This window comes from Brachyistius frenatus, unplaced genomic scaffold (genome assembly GCF_029030835.1).
Source record: "Brachyistius frenatus isolate BFR_SWC_R1_liver_20210118 unplaced genomic scaffold, ASM2903083v1 Contig_90, whole genome shotgun sequence".
NCBI classification, from domain to species: Eukaryota; Metazoa; Chordata; class Actinopteri; family Embiotocidae; genus Brachyistius; species Brachyistius frenatus.
Genome location: NW_027210689.1, coordinates 1,587,224 through 1,605,000, shown reverse-complemented (window position 1 = coordinate 1,605,000; position 17,777 = coordinate 1,587,224). Strand labels below are relative to the sequence as shown.

General features: G+C 42.4%; 1 protein-coding gene across 5 annotated transcripts in view; it reads left to right on the top strand.

Moving 5' to 3' along the window:
- Positions 1–17,777, top strand: part of hdac5 (histone deacetylase 5) — a 50,818-nt gene that overhangs the window by 12,126 nt on the left and 20,915 nt on the right. For 2 of the 5 annotated variants that reach the window (XM_069710201.1, XM_069710200.1), the window contains exons 1-2: positions 6,322–7,399; positions 17,615–17,716. The exons of 1 other annotated variant lie outside the window; for it this stretch is intronic. In XM_069710201.1, the coding sequence (XP_069566302.1) occupies positions 7,243–7,399; positions 17,615–17,716 (259 nt within the window). In that variant the 5' untranslated portion in view covers positions 6,322–7,242. Of the gene's footprint in view, positions 1–6,321; positions 7,400–17,614; positions 17,717–17,777 lie in introns of those variants that run through there. 2 more of the 5 variants (XM_069710203.1, XM_069710202.1) reach the window with 1 other exon arrangement.

Here is a 17,777-nt window from a genome sequence, read left to right as displayed (position 1 = left end):
GCACGTCAGTCTGGCAACTCGGCTCGTAGCAGCGCTTGCCCCGCCCCTCCTTCACTGTGATTGGACGGCTGGTGAGAGCGGCGAGCGCAGCGGTGATGATGCAGGCCAAACCACAGGGGTGTGTCTCAAAACAGCGTTTTTGCATACGAATACTTCATACTTGTGCGTGAATAAGTGTGTTCACATGGAAACACGCCGTGCACTATGAAACTCCAGGAGTCTGAACATCATGACTACGTAACGGCCAACCTGTTTTCAACCTGCAGCTGCAGAAGAAGCTGCGTGTGCCCACACTAAGAAGTGTTTATTATTATATAAGTCACACGTAAAAAAAAAAAAAAAACAGTCCTCCGAAGCTCAGTTCTGGGGCTGTTCTGGACATACAGTGCATCCAGAAAGTATTCACAGCGCTTCACTTTTTCCACATTTTGTTATATTACAGCCTTATTCCAAAATGGATTAAATTAATTTTTTCCCTCAAAAATTCTACACACAATACCCCATAATGACAACGTGAAATACATTTTTTTGGAATTTTTGCAAATCTATTAAAAATCAAAAACGAAAAAAATCACATGTACATAAGTATTCACAGCCTTTGTCATTACACTCAAAATTGAGCTCAGGTGCATCCTGTTTCCACTGATCATCCTTGAGATGTTTCTACAAGTTGATTGCAGTCCACCGGTGGTAAATTCAGTTGATTGGACATGATTTGGAAAGACACACACCATCTGTATAAGGTCCCACAGTTGACAGTGCATGTCAGAGCACAAACCAAGCCATGAAGTCCAAAGAATTGTCTGTAGACCTCCGAGACAGGATTGTATCGAGGCACAGAGCTGGGGAAGGTTACAGAAACATTTCTGCAGCATTGAAGGTCCCAATGAGCACAGTGGCCTCCATCATCTGTAAATGGAAGAAGTTTGAACCACCAGGACTCTTCCTAGAGTCGGCCGCCCAGCCAAACTGAGTGATCGGGGGAGAAGGGCCTTCGTCAGGGAGGTGACCAAGAACCCGATGGTCACTCTGACAGAGCTCCAACGTTGCTCTGTGAAGAGAGGAGAACCTTCCAGAAGGACAACCATCTCTGCAGCACTCCACCAAGCAAGCCTGTATGGTAGAGTGGCCAGACGGAAGCCACTCCTCAGTAAAAGGCTCATGACAGCCCACCTGGAGTTTACCAAAAGGAACCTGAAGGACTGTCAGACCATGAGAAGCTAAATTCTCTGGTCTGATGAAACAAAGATTGAACTCTTTGGCCTGAATGCCGAGCGTCATGTTTGGAGGAAACCAGGCAGCGAAACCTGGCCAACACCATCCCTACAGTGAAGCATGGTGGTGGCAGCATCATGCTGTGGGGATGTTTTTCAGCGGCAGGAACTGGGAGACTAGTCAGGATGGAGGGAAAGATGAATGCAGCAATGTACAGAGACATCCTTGATGAAAACCTTCTCCAGAGCGCTCTGGACCTCAGACTGGGGTAAAGGTTCATCTTCCAACAGGACAACGACCCGAAGCACACAGCCAAGATAACAAAGGAATGTCTTCGGGACAACTCTGTGAATGTCCTTGAGTGGCCCAGCCAGAGCCCAGACTTGAACCTGATTGAACATCTCTGGAGAGATCTGAAAATGGCTGTGCACTGACACTCCCCATCCAACCTGATGGAGCTTGAGAGGTCCTGCAAAGAAGAACGGGAGAAACTGCCCAAGAATAGGAGCCAAGCTTATAGCATCATACTCAAAAAGACTTGAGGCTGTAATTTCTGCCAAAGGTGCTTCAACAAAGTATTGAGCAAAGGCTGTGAATACATATGTACTATATTTTCATTCTTTATTTTTAATAGATTTGCTAAAATTTTAAACAAACTATTTTCACTTTGTCATTATGGGATATTGTGTGTAGAATTTTGAGGGAAAAAAATGAATTTAATCCATTTTGGAATAAGGCTGTAACATAACAAAATGTGGAAAAAGTGAAGCGCTGTGAATACTTTCCGGATGCACTGTAGTTTTCTAATAAATAATAAATTTAGCAATTTCTGATCACCCGATATCACTCAGGCTTAAAATGAACAACTTCTGGTTACTTCCCCATCCGTGTCCTGTCTCAGCTCCACCCATGTCCTGAGTACAGATACAGATGATTTTGTTGGTTTAACAGATAACAGATAATGGCGCACTCGCTCGTCCCTCGTGTTTGATTGAATGCGATGAACAGGAGGTATGTTAACAGGTGACGCATTCAAATGGCAGTTTTGTGACATCACAAACTTAAGTGAAAGTCCAAATAGCATAATTGCTGAGGATGTGTGCGTTTCGACACGTCCGCGGTATTTCTAGCACCCACACCTGCTTTATACTCAAAGGAGAAATGGAAACCTGAATACACACAGTCTGGGACCTTTAATTTCAGCGGGTGTATTTCAGGGGGATTGGGGGGTGGAGACACACCATGAGGTCGTCGTGAGCACGGTGTGAGTGTGAGAGCTGATCCCAGCAGGTTACCTGAAGTTAGCTTCCTGTTTCAAGAACGACTCACCTCCCGTTTCCTCCTGCAGCTCCTACAGAGCCCTGTTTGTTTCAGCCAGTGTGTGTGTGTGTGGGTGGCGCCCTCTGCTGAGTCTGACAGGAGTCGCAACACACAGAGGAGCGTGTCCGTTCATTGCATTTTTTTTTTTTTTCAATACCGGTAAAAAGCTCTCGTGCACGGTATGATAAGCATCCATTTGAATGTCACGGTGTACCACTGCAACCCTAATGCCACGTTGAAGCGCAGCTAAATTTAAAGACGAGATTTCTAACACAACACCCCAACGCGCACTCATCGGTGTAATGATAACGTTAGCGTTTCCCTCTAACGTGTCTAAACTTAACCTGAAGGAGCCAAAAGGGGATTTTAAAGCCTCTCCTTATAGTTTTTATCCGTTTTTTTTACTCAACAATTGAACCACGTGCATCGTAAAAACTTCCCAGTGACCTTAAATCTGCAATAAATGGTATTGTCGACCACTAGGTGGCAGCAGCAACAAGCTGACATATTGTCATCCTTTAAGCTGATAGCAAACAGCTGTTTCTTTAACCATCACACTCTCTTTTAACCCATTCAATCCTGGGATCGACTGTGTGTGTGTGTGTGTGTGTGTGTGTGTGTGTGTGTGTGTGTGTGTGTGTGTGTGTGTGTGTGTGTGTGTGTGTGTGTGTGTGCGTGCGTGTGTGTGTGTGTGTGTGCGCGCGAGTGCATGTGAGTGCGTGCAGGTGTCTTCATGTGTCTGCGTGTGTGCGCGTGTGTGCGCGTGTGTGTGTGTGTGTGTGTGTGTGTTTGTCCAGACACCTGTCCAGACTGGCTGTAATTTGGTTGTCATGGATACAGATATAGCACACGCAAGCACGCACGCACGCACGCACGCACACACACACACACACACACACACACACACACACACACACACACTCACAGACAGCAGTGTGACTCCAGGGGTTGATGCGCCTCAAATAGAAACGCAGAGATGAGTCATCTGCTGAGCTACTGCAGTACACACACACACACACACACACACACACACACACACCTGTTTGGTATGTTGGACCACAGAGATGTCAGACATGTCGGCTGCTCGCTGGTCATATCTCCGGGACTTTAAAGGAGGATTTAAGAGAGTCTTGAATAAATAAGGAGAGAAGTGGATGTGAGAGCCGAAAGAACACAGGAAAGGACTTCTCTCTGTTTACATCTTCTCCTGCTTCTACGCATGCAGAGGACACACAGAGCTGGAAAGGAAAGAACGACAGATAACCGAGAACAATCAGTGAAATGTGATCACACGCAGCCTCGTCCTTTATTATTATCGTTCTTCTTATTATTATTATTATCATTTAATCCTTGATCTCTGGGTTTACCGGCAGTCACAGACATCCCATCATATTCTGTTAAAACACTGGGACCTCTTCTTAAAGCAGAGCCTCACTCAGGGCTCCAACAAACAACGCTATAAATAGCAGCCAGCAGTTTCAATTAATAATATCCCCTCTGACAGTACGAGCAGCGTCTGGTTCAGAAGAGACGAGATTCAACACACCGCTAACATGTCAGATGAAGTATGTCAGGTTGGGATTACTCATTGTAAATTCATATTTCATGTTCAGAATTGAACAAAATACTTAAAAAAAAATTTTTTTTATCCGTTCTGAAGAAGAACAAGATTTAGGATCTTTAAATAGAGCTGAATGTCATCGTGTTAGCCTGCTAACGTGCATGTCCTGAATGAGGAACAGTTCAATCACACGTGTTTCGGTTTTATGATGTTTCAGTCCCTCCAGAATTTAACTGAGGTTTTTTTTAGATTGTTGGGATCAAAAATGTTTGATTCTGTAGCTGTTTTAGTTTTTTGAAATTACAGGAATTAGAACAAATTTCAAGTGTAGATTTTTTATTTATTTATTTTATTTATTTATTAAACTTAGAGAACCATGAGGCTCAAAGTTCCTACAAGGTCCTAAAAGCTGTGTATGTTTCCAGAACAGACCGTCTGTGACTGGAATATAGAAACAAGGACTACATCAGCTGTCAAAATAAGAGCTTTAGATGCTGTTTCATTCATGTTCATTCAACACATAGACCTGCTGGATGAAACAAACAAAGAGACGTCTCTGACAACTGGACGTGTCGATAAAACTCATTTAACATCCAGTAATATGGAATCACTTGTTTGATAATAAACATTTAATCAGATCATTTTAATGTCAAGACCACATTTCCCACAAACCCCATCACTTCCTGTTTCTCCTCTTGTTCCGGTTTCCTCGGGTGAACAGAGTTTTATTTGGTGATGAAAACAGGAGCAGAGACTTTCTAGATGGAGTTATTTTTTGTAATAAAGTCAGTTTTGTCTGAAAAGATTTACTTTATGTTTTAATACTTTCAGCTCAGATTCTGATGATGACGTTTTTTTTGTGGAAAAAATCGTGGGAATTTAAAACAAGGGCGGCACAGCGGTGCAGTGCTTAGCACTGTCGCCTCACAGCGAAAAGGTTCTGGGTTGGATTGCGGGCCTTTGCCTTTCTGTGGTTCTCTCCGGCTACTCCGGCTTCCTGCCACCATCCAAAAACATGCACCTCCGGTTAATTGGTGGTTCTACAAATTGCCCTTAAGTGTGAATGGTCTTTGTTTCCGTCTGTCTGTAAGTGTTGTGTGTTCAGGATAAAGGGGATATAGATAATGGATGGATTTAAAACAAATTGCAAACTCCCTCGAAGATTGCTTGAATTTGTGTTAATTCTTTTGCAATTTCCTGGAAGGACATTGCTCCTGTTACACATTGGAGGCCTGAGTTCTGCAGGTGTGAACTGTGTCTGGATGATCTACAATGACTTAAACACGACTATAGTTATGGAAGCAGCTCAAATAACAATCTTTTTGCAATATTTCCAATTTTTCTTTGAACATTCTTCAATTTGTCTTTAATATTTTGTGAAAGTTAAAAACACATAAAACCTAGTGGATGATAGCTGGGTGCAGCGATTACAGACATTATTATACTTTAGAAATCCTCCTTGATTATTTCACACTGTTCATTTCACATGTAACAAGGTGTTAGCATTGGCAGTCGTAGCCTCAAACACAGAGGAAGAAGAAGGCCACAGTCCCCGCCCACACGCTTTGATTGACAGATTATCCTTGGGAAGTCAGTGCAGAAACATGAAAGCCCCCCCCCCCCCCCCAGCTGGAGGCTTACCACTCCCTCTCACTCTCCCAGTCTATTTTTATCTCCAGCTCCTCCTCCACCCTGGCAGGCTATTTTCAGCTCCACTCCCTCCATCAACCCCCCACCTCCTCTCTTAGTAAATGCCCCCTCCCCTCCCCTCCCCTCCTCTCCTCTCCTTGTTTCCTCAGTCCTCCTTATTGTGTGTTGTGAAATTAAATGAGCTGTTGTTGACTTTGTCTAACTTCCTCTCCACCCAGTGATCTACTTTCAGCCCCTCCTCTCTCTCCCTCCCTCTCCCTCTCTCTCTCTCTCTCTCTCTCTCTCTCTCTCTCTCTCTCTCTCTCTCTCTCTCTCTCTCTCTCTCTCTCTCTCTCTCTCTCTCTCTCTCTCTCTCTCTCTCTCTCTCTCTCTCCCCCTCTTTCTCTCTCAGTGTTCATTCAGCAGCTCAGACATCGTCACAGACACACACCACATGCTCCTCTCAGATGGTGGATATCGGTGTTCTGCAGGGTGCCGATCTCCTCTCCTCCCTGGTCGGTTGGTAGCGGTGTGAGAGGACACGGCGTGGGATCCCTGGCTCCTCATTAATCCTAGGGGATCGTGAAGAATCTTCGTCTCCGGCCTTCCTCTCCTTCTCTTCTTCTTTTCTTCCACTTCCCTCCCTCTGTCATTCTCTCAGCACGCCATTCTAATTTTGGAAACATGGAACCTCGGGGAGCTCTCTCCCAAAGCTATTTACGTCCTCGCCTCTCTCCTCCTAGTCCTCCTCCTTCCCTCCTCTGCCTTTCCTCATCCAGGAGGAGAGCAGCGTGAGGTTCCTTTGATGCTCCCTCTCCTCTCCTCCATCTGTGGGTCTGTGTTGTGCTGTGAGCTGTGCGGAGCAGTGAGGAGGCTGCAGCAGCTCAGACCAACTCTCCTGTCAGTCTTCAGCTTGTGGAGCCGCTCAGTCTGAGAGGCTGCACCGGGTAACCGCATGTCACCGACCCCCCTGCTGGTTCTGGTTCTGCTTGTTGGGTTTGGTTTGCTAAAGACTGAGGGGATTCAGAAGAAAGCAACTTTCTTCTTTCTTCTTCCTTCTTGAACCCTGACAGATGAGTCTGTTGCGAGGATCAGGACTGTGATGAAGACCAGACTAACTGACCGCACAGTCACGCTTCAGCTCATTTCCTCTTTTCCCTTTCACGCTGAGCATTTTCATTCCTGAGACCACAACATTGAGGAGGAGGGTTTAAGCGAGGAGCGTCGGGATGAGCTGAACATCCAGAAGTCTGCCTGCAGACTGGATTACGCGATAAGAGCATGGTCGAGCTCCTCATGGATGTTTCTGTGGACTTCATCGTGATTTTGGAGCCAGTTTGAAGGCCATTTCACAACAAGCACAGACCTCATCTGCTGGTCATTTTCAGTTGAGTGAATCAGCTGCAGTGCTTTTCACCCCTCAGCACCTCACACCCAAACTGAGCCATGCCTGAGTCTCAGAGGAGGACCTGACCACTGTTTTGGTTACAAAATAAAGCGCCCGCTGCCGTCTTGGCATGCTGTTGCATCCCACGGTTTCAGGATTGTGCGCCATGTTGCAGACCATCTATGAGACCGAGTCCTGTTTCTCCTCTGCCAGCACAGACAGCCATCACCAGCATCTGGAGCTCCTGAGTGGCAACAGGAGCTCCAGCGCTGCCATGCCCACCTCCGGTGAGTCATCTCTGGGAGAGTAGAAGTGCGAAGGAGGGGGGCCCCCCCCCCCCCTCCTTCGCACTTCGCATGTGCTGCTCGCCTAAGATTTGCTCAAACTGATGAATAATTTTGTGCTTTTGCAGGGAAGCTTTTTGCCACGCGTGTTGGGGAGCGTGTGATTGTGTGTCGAGGACGGTTGCACAGAGACAATGATACGGTGTCAGATGGAAGAGACAGGTGCATTCAGACGTGGTGAAAACATCAGGAAGTTAGTTATTGACGTTTGCCCCGCTTATCGACAGCAGCTGCGACACATCGATGGACATTCAGATACTTCAGAAACCTTAGCGGTACAATTTTGCATTAAAATGTAATCCAAAATACTAAAGAGAGATTTTTAAACGCTTCATTAATATCATTATCTCTGAATAAACGTCCATAAATCTGCTTCGAAATAATAGAAAAACCAAAATACCGAATTATGAGATGCTACTCTGTGAGCAGTTTCATGTAAGATGGTAGTTACTGAACTGCAACAAAGCTTCCACGGGGAGAAATCTGATTAAATCTGAACATGTGATGTGAAATTGTCACAAAATATAATAAAAAGAAAGTCACATGCCAGTAAGAAGGCTGCTCAGCTGAGTGCTGTATGCATGTCGAAAATACACTAAAAATAGTACAGAAAATGTTCAGACACCTGCCGGAGTGCAGGTGAGACACGATGCAATCTGTTGTTTGGGGAACTTTTTGGAGCTCCGGAGAAGGTTTCTCAAACACCGCAGCGGGCCTTTTATATTTACAATATTAGTTATTTATGCAACGCTCGAACACGTGTCCGGATGCTAGAACGATGTCGGCCACGGAGGTTTAGGTGAAGGCTGGTTTGTCCGACGTGTGGCTGCCACGGTGAGGTGATCTGGGGTCAGAGTGGCTCGAGGCCATCGCTCCCTGCCAGCAGGTTGTTACTTGGTAAAAGGAGGATGTTCATTTGGTCTAATCTTGTTTTCCGCTGCAATTAAAGTGTTGGATACATGTATATATATATAAAAGCGGCCTTCTTACCTTCTTGTGTATATATATATATATATATATATATATATATATATATATATATACACACAAGAATATATATATATACACATATATATATATAACAGAAACTTAATTCTGTTGGTGATGTCACTGCGTCCTCTGCTGGAGTTTCAAAAACAACAGGCTCATCTGATCATCCACTGATGTGGAGTTCCTCTAAATGGAGGATTTGCAGAATCAGCTGCTGTTACAGTCGTTCACGGTGTGATAAATGTTCCGGTGGGACAGTATCACTGCACACGCTGTTTCATTATTATTATTATTATTATTATTGTTATTGTTATTGTTGTGGTCCAAAAACCTTACCGTTCACTGGAGGTGTGTGACGCTGAGCCAGACTGTACGTTAAACTCACACGCTGATGTCAGCACCCTGAAGATGAAACAGTTTGGAGGCGGGATGTGGAAAATGACTTCTACGGCGCATTTTATGATTCACGTTTAAAAAAAAAAAATCAAGTTTTTTGTTGGTCATTAAACGTTTTTGAACGGGACACAGACTTTAAAGGATTCTTGAAGATGTGTTTCCTCCTTTGAAAAAACTCTGCGTTTGTTACAAAGTGGATATCCGTCGTCGAGGACAACGTCACGTTCATTTATGAGATGTCCAAAGTTATCCCACGCTGTTTTTTTTGTTTTTTTTTTCTCTTTTTCGGCGTGGGGATATGATCAGTTTCATTTTCTCTGCAGTATATGTGTGTAGCGCCCTCTGCTGAGTCTGATAGGAGTCGCAACGTGCAGGCAAGTGTACGCCGTGCAACCCGGTATTACGGAAAAACGTGAAATAGCCACGCTTTGGCCTCTTTAAGCGTGAGTTTCACGTTTTCCTGTCGTGGACGAAAATTAAATCTACTGCATCAATACAGCCGCGGGATTTACAGGAAAATTAATCTTTTAGGAAAAAGAACGTGGTTGGGGTTACGAAACAAAAAAAACCCTCAAGAACAATGTTGTCACCTCCTGGATTAAAACTTAAGTTTACAAAACGTGAAACTGTCACACATAGAGAGGCCAAAGCATGATGCTGTTTGTACCGCGATACTGGTTCTGTGATGCTGGTTGTACCGTGATGCTGGTTGTACCGTGATGCTGGTTGTACCGTGATGCTGGTTGTACCGTGATACTGGTTGTACCGTGATGCTGGTTGTACCGTGATACTGGTTGTACCGTGATACTGGTTGTACTGTGATGCTGGTTGTACCGTGATATTGGTTGTACCGTGATGCTCGGTTGTACCGTGATGCTGGTTGTACTGTGATACTGGTTGTACCGTGATACTGGGTTGTACCGTGATATTGGTTGTACCGTGATGCTCGGTTGTACCGTGATGCTGGTTGTACTGTGATACTGGGTTGTACCGTGATACTGGTTATACCGTAATACTGGTTCTGTGATGCTGGTTGTACCGTGATACTGGGTTGTCCGTGATACTGTTTGCACCGTGATACTGGTTATACCGTGATACTGGGTTGTACCGTGATATTGGTTGTACCGTGATGCTCGGTTGTACCATGATACTGGGTTGTACCGTGATACTGGTTATACCGTGATACTGGTTCTGTGATACTGGTTGTACCGAGATACTTGTTGTACCGTGATGCTCGGTTGTACCGTGATGCTGGTCGTACTGTGATACTGGGTTGTACCGTGATTCTGGTTATACCGTGATACTGGTTATGTGATGCTGGTTGCACCGTGATACTGGTTATACCGTGATACTGGGTTGTACCGTGATATTGGTTGTACGTGATGCTGGTTGTACTGTGATACTGGGTTGTACCGTGATGCTGGGTTGTACCGTGATACTGGTTATACCGTGATACTGGTTCTGTGATGCTGGTTGTACCGTGATGCTCGGTTGTACCATGATACTGGGTTGTACCGTGATACTGGGTTGTACCGTGATGCTCGGTTGTACCGTGATACTGGTTGTACCGTGATACTGGTTATACCGTGATACTGGTTCTGTGATGCTGGTTGTACCGTGATGCTCGGTTGTACCATGATACTGGGTTGTACCGTGATACTGGGTTGTACCGTGATGCTCGGTTGTACCGTGATGCTGGTTGTACCGTGATACTGGGTTGTCCGTGATACTGGTTGCACCGTGATACTGGTTATACCGTGATACTGGGTTGTACCGTGATATTGGTTGTACCGTGATGCTCGGTTGTACTGTGATGCTGGTTGTACTGTGATACTGGGTTGTACCGTGATACTGGGTTGTACCGTGATACTGGTTGTACCGTGATACTGGTTCTGTGATGCTGGTTGTACCGTGATGCTGGTTGTACCGTGATACTGGGTTGTACCGTGATGCTCGGTTGTACCGTGATACTGGTTGTACCGTGATGCTGGTTGTACCGTGATACTGGGTTGTACCGTGATACTGGGTTGTACCGTGATGCTCGGTTGTACTGTGATACTGGGTTGTACCGTGATGCTGGTTGTACCGTGATACTGGTTGTACCGTGATGCTCAGTTGTACCGTGATGCTCGGTTGTACCGTGATACTGGTTGTACCGTGATACTGGTTCTGTGATGCTGGTTGTACCGTGATACTGGTTGTACCGTGATGCTGGTTGTACCGTGATACTGGTTGTACTGTGATACTGGGTTGTACCGTGATACCGGTTGTACCGTGATACTGGTTATACCGTGATACTCGGTTGAACCTTGTATTTTGCTAGTTTGTAGCGGTTTGGAGCAGGAAATTATCATATTTGGATGGACGAGCAGGGGTAGGAGCCAGCGGTGGATCTGACTGATCTGATTGGAAACCTTGATGATACTACGTCCCGCCCACCGATAGCTGGATGGACCTCCAGAAAACTAATAAGAAGGAGTGACTTTAGCTAACAACACCGAGATAACTGATGGACACATTTTATTGACTTTGGATTTGATGAGAGAAGTTGAATGGGAGTCTATGCAGCTGGAGGCTTTTTGGAGCCGACCTCTAGTGGCACTCGGTAGTATTGCAGCTTAAGACTTACTCAAGACACAGCTACCAACACTTTTACATCTAGTCTGTGGTCCAGACCGAAACATTAAAGCTGCAGACTGTAAAACAAAAGAATACGAAGAGATCCTGAAACGTTGTTTCTGCAGAGTTTGGGGATGACTTGTTGAGGGATCCCCTTAACGTTACTGGTAGACGTGAGACTCCTTTAAAATATAAAAATATTGATCAGTGCAGCTCTGAAACTGTGTTTACTCCCCGTGTAGTTTGAGACAACATCCACTGATGACCTACAGTCGGCCAGCCCGTAATACTTGGCCCACCACTGTCTATAGCAGGGGCACACATGTGACTCCTCTCCCTCTCTAAGCTTCTAATTTGTCTAAAGTACACACAGCCATTATACTATTTTTACCTCCCTCTCCCTCTCTCTCTGTCTTTTCTTCCTCTCTCTCTGTCTCTATGTCTCCTGGCTTTTTTTAGAGTGTTTTGCAGGGTTGACGTCATGGTGCCTATTTTCTTTTAGCAATGCAGAATGAACAAGACAGAGGAGGGAGAGAGAGAGTGAGAGAGAGAAAAGAAAAGAGGAATATTGGTTTCCAGAAATACCTCCCAGCTGCAGCAGCGAGGAGAACACAGAAAAAGGGAGACAAAGAGTGAAAAGTGCTTCGGTTGGACTGCAGTCTACAGACTCCTGTTTTTCTGCTTCCATCAGCTCCATACAGCGTTGGAGACTCTCCTCATGTTGTTGTGTTCCTGTCAAAGCCAGAGGTGGTAAATCCTCCATTGGTGTGTTGTTCTCCACAAATATTATAAATCCAGTGATAGTCCAAAGACAAAGAGTCATCGCCTAATTTATGGTTTAAGTGTCGTTTTTTTTTTTTGTGATCATTTCTGTTACTGAATCTGATAAGTAAAAGAGAATATTACAAAATTATAATTTCTCAGACCCTGAATAAAAAAGACAAAAACAAAAAAAAACATTCACATTTGAGAAGCTGAAATCAGAATTTTTTTTCTCATTTTGCTTTAATATTTTGACTTCTTGAGTGAGTGTTTGAATGAAACGTTAATATTTTGTAGGTATGGACTGAAATTAGTGGACTAACTGGAGTTAGTTGAAAACTTCAAGGACCAAACATTGGTATCAAACAATGCTTCAGATCCTCAGTCTGGTTCAAGTTGTGAACCTTTACTGAAATATGATCTAATACAAAATATTACAGCTTTATTTTCCACTTTGTGATATATTAAAAGTAAAGCTAACAATCCTGATTGAAAATAATCTGCCATATTTTCAATAAATTATTTAACTTTGTTGAAATACTTCAACCGTGATTGGCTGGTTTTCCTTAAAATGTCCCACATTCATGATCTTCAGAGGATAATCATAGATTTATAATAAAAAAGAACATAGAGTTATATAATTAAAAAACATAGTTATAATATTAGCGAACATACAGTTCTAATATTAGAGAACGTAGAGTTATAATATTAGAGAACATACACAGTTAAAATGTTACAGAACATACAGTTTTAATATTAGAACATACAGTTATAATATTAGAGAACATACAGAGTTTTAATATTAGAGAACATATAGTTATAATATTAGAGAACATAGTTATAATATTAGAGAACATACAAAGTTAAAATATTTAAGAACATAGAGTTTTAATGTTAGAGAACAGTTATAATATTAGAGAACATGCAGTTATAATATTAGAGAACATAGTTATAATATTAGAGAACATACACTTATAATATTAGAGAACATAGTTATAATATTAGAGAACATACACTTATAATATTAGAGAACATAGTTATAATATTAGAGAACATACAGTTATAATATTAGAGAACATACACTTATAATATTAGAGAACATAGTTATAATATTAGAGAACATACAGTTATAATATTAGAGAACATACACAGTTAAAATATTTAAGAACATAGAGTTTTAATATGAGAGAACATAGCTATAATATTAGAGAACATGCAGTTATAATATTAGAGAACATAGAGTTATAATATTAGAGAACATACAGAGTTATAATATTAGAGAACATACAGTTATAATATTTGAGAACATACCGTTATAATATTAGAGATCATACCGTTATAATATTAGAGAACATACCGTTATAATATTAGAGAACATACAGTTATAATATCGGAGAACATACTGTTATAATATTAGAGAACATACAGTTATAATATTAGAGATCATACCGTTATAATATTAGAGATCATACCGTTATATTATAGAACATAGTTCAATATTAGAGAACATAGAGTTATAATATTAGAGAACATACAGAGTTATAATATTAGAGAACATACAGTTATAATATTTGAGAACATACCGTTATAATATTAGAGATCATACCGTTATAATATTAGAGAACATACCGTTATAATATTAGAGAACATACAGTTATAATATCGGAGAACATACTGTTATAATATTAGAGAACATACAGTTATAATATTAGAGATCATACCGTTATAATATTAGAGAACATACCGTTATAATATTAGAGATCATACCGTTATATTATAGAACATAGTTCAATATTAGAGAACATACAGTTATAATATTAGAGAACATAGAGTTATAATATTAGAGAACATACAGAGTTATAATATTGGAGAACATACAGTTATAATATTAGAGAACATACAGTTTTAATATTAGAGAACATACAGTTATAATATTAGAGAACATGGTTATAATATTAGAGAACATACACAGTTAAAATATTTAAGAACATAGAGTTTTAATATTAGAGAACATAGTTATAATATTAGAGATCATACCGTTATAATATTAGAGAACATACCGTTATAATATTAGAGATCATACCGTTATAATATTATAGAACATAGTTCAATATTAGAGAACATGCAGTTATAATGTTAGAGAACATAGTTATAATATTAGAGAACATACAGTTATAATATTAAACATACAGTTATAATATTAGAGAACATACAGTTTTAATATTAGAGAACATACAGTTATAATATTAGAGAACATGGTTATAATATTAGAGAACATACAGTTATAATATTAGAGAACATAGTTATAATATTAGAGAACATGCAGTTATAATAGTTAATATTAGAGAACATGCAGTTATAATATTAGAGAACATAGTTATAATATTAGAGAACATACAGTTATACTATTAAACATACAGTTATAATATTAGAGAACATACAGTTATAATATTAGAGAACATACAGTTATAATATTAGAGAACATAGTTATAATATTAGAGAACATGCAGTTATAATGTTAGAGAACATAGTTATAATATTAGAGAACATACAGTTATAATATTAGAGATACACAGTTATAATATTAAACATACAGTTATAATATTAGAGAACATAGAGTTATAATATTAGAGAACATAGTTATAATAATAAACATACAGTTATAATATTAGAGAACATAGTTATAATATTAGAGAACATGCAGTTATAATATTAGAGAACATAGTTATAATATTAGAGAACATAGTTATAATATTAGAGAACATGCAGTTATAATATTAGAGAACATACTGTTATAATATTAGAGAACATACTGTTACGCTTGCGTAGTTTCTCTTCTTTCTTTTCCAGATGTCCCGTCATGGAGCTGCATGTCTCTGCTCTGCGATTGTTGTCTCCATCAACAGTTCTTCTCTTCTATCTCTATGCTGTCCTTTTCTCTCTCTGCTCTCCTCTCTCCCCAAAGGTCGAGGCAGATGGCCGCCCACCTCTGAGCCTGGTTCTGTCGGAGGTTTCTTCCTGTTAAATGGAGTTTTCCTTCCCTCTGTTGGAAGTTTTTCTCCCTTAAAGAGGAGGGTTTTTTTCCCTCCTAGCTTATGTGGGAATTGTTGAATTGTTGGTTTCTCTGTAAAATATTGTAAAGTCTTGCTGTAAGGACTTTAATGTGTTAAGTGCCATGAAATAACCTGTGTTGTGATTTGGCGCTATAGAAATAAAATTGAAATGAATTATAAAATTAGAGAACAGAGTTTTGATATTAGAGAACATACAACATACGATCAATGTGTGTTCAGTGAGCTGAAGTCGGTTAGAAACTGATCTGATTGACTGAAATGTTGCCTCGGCCCCGCCCCTCTGTCAGACTACGTTAGCAGTGTGTGTGTGTGTGTGTGTGTGTGTGTGTTTACCAGACTATAAATGTCTTCAGTTTGACGTCAGACGCTGGCTGCTGTGGAATGTTGCTCTCTTGCCAAATGGACTGTTGTACACACACACACACACACACACACACACACACACACACACACACACACACACACACACACACACACACACACACACACACACACACACACACACACACACACACACACACACACACACACACACACACACACACACACAGACAGACAGACAGACAGACAGACAGTGTGTGTGTTGTAGTGAAAGGGGAGACACGTGCGTCACAGTGAAATGCCAGAATATTTGTTTAGGTAATTTAGATGCGAGTAGCTGCACACATACGCACAGACACATACGCACAGACACATACGCACAGACACATACGCACAGACGCACGCACGCACACACGCACGCGCGCACACACACACACACACACACACACACACACACACACACACACACACACACACACACACACACACACACACACACACACACACACACACACACACACACACACACACACACACACACACACACACACACACACACACAGCCTTGTTCATCCCCGGATCTCAGCTTTTGGACTTTTCCCTGACTCTTTCTGTCTGCAGCCTAAGAGACACTAAATGGTCTCAAGCCATCAGACCTGCAGTATATATGCGTGTGTGTGTGTGTGTGTGTGTGTGTGTGTGTGTGTGTGTGTGTGTGTGTGTGTGTGTGTGTGTGTGTGTGTGTGTGTGTGTGTGTGTGTGTGTGTGTGTGTGTGTGTATGAGGAAGACCCTGACATGAAGAATGGTTGTGGAGGAGGAAAGTGTGTGTGTGTGTGTGTGTCTTCATGTCTTCATGCCTCCAGGGCTAACAGGCTTGGCCTTATTGTGGATGTGGGTGTTTGATTACCTCAAAACACACGTGGGAGGGCGTGCCAATGAACGGAAGACGACCAATCAGAGCACTTAGAAAGGTTGCAGTTCAAACTACACCAAAGGTAAGTCCTAATTGAATTTCCTCCCTGGCCAACAGACAGAAAATATCCTGAGCTCCCAGCATGCCGCAGTGTGGGGAGTCTTCCAGGAAAGGAGCCTGATCCTATAGTAGAGGTCGGCCAGGAGAGGGGAGACAGCAAGGGCTGCTGCAGGTCAGGTCACTGCCCTGCTCAAGGGCAGCTAATGACGGAAACAGGTCCCTCCCTCTGTCTGTCTGTCAGTGTGTTAACCTGCTGGAACCAGACTGAAGAAACAGTCCTAGTGACATCACACACACACCACTCTCACTCTCTCACACATGCACGCACACGATCCATGTAAGCTGATTGGAGCAGCTAATCTGACGGGAACCAGACGATCTCTGTTCGTCTGTGTCTCATTGCGTATTTCGTGAATACTGTGAAAACGTTCAGGCTCCAACTAGAAAACAGTTCTCATTGTCTCAAAGCATGCTGGGAGGGCAAACATCTCTTTACCTCTAGATGACCAAATACCAGCCAATCACGGCGCACGATTGGTCGAAGCTCTGTTTCTTTTGACAGATTTGAAAAGATGACGACTTCCCATATTTGTCGCTTCACAAGGTGAAATGTCGGCGTCCGTCCTGCCGATGCCTTCCGACAGGAAATCGATATGAATGTGTGGTTCGGAGGAGGTGCCAAGTGTCGCTGCAGTACTTTTTCTTCCCGTTGAACAGCACTCTCCTGTGATCATTGGTCTCCATTAATATAATGTGACATGTCCTCTTGCCGTGCCGTGCTGAATACAGGCCGGACCAAGGTAACACTACAAGTCAGTGCGAGGCCGATGCTAGGCACGTGGCTATTTTTAGTTGGCAGGACGGTGTGTCCCTCACTTTCTTACACCACAATCACAGCTCAGCTGAAGGAAAAGGCAGCTGACAGTATGAGCATGTTCAGCGAGTGATATAATAATCTGCTGCGTCCCTGACAGCATCTTTCTGACTAATCACTCCATCATTTCTCTCTCTGTCTCCTGCAGTGGTGGAGGTGAAGAGCAGCCTCCCATCAGGCATGCAGAGCCCAGTAGGAACAGCCAGCGAGCAGAGAGGAGGAGGAGGAGGAGGAGGAGGAGGAGAGAGTGGTGAGTAGGGAGTCCTCTAGGAGTCCTTCAGGAGGAGGAGAGGGGCAGTTTAATGTGTGCA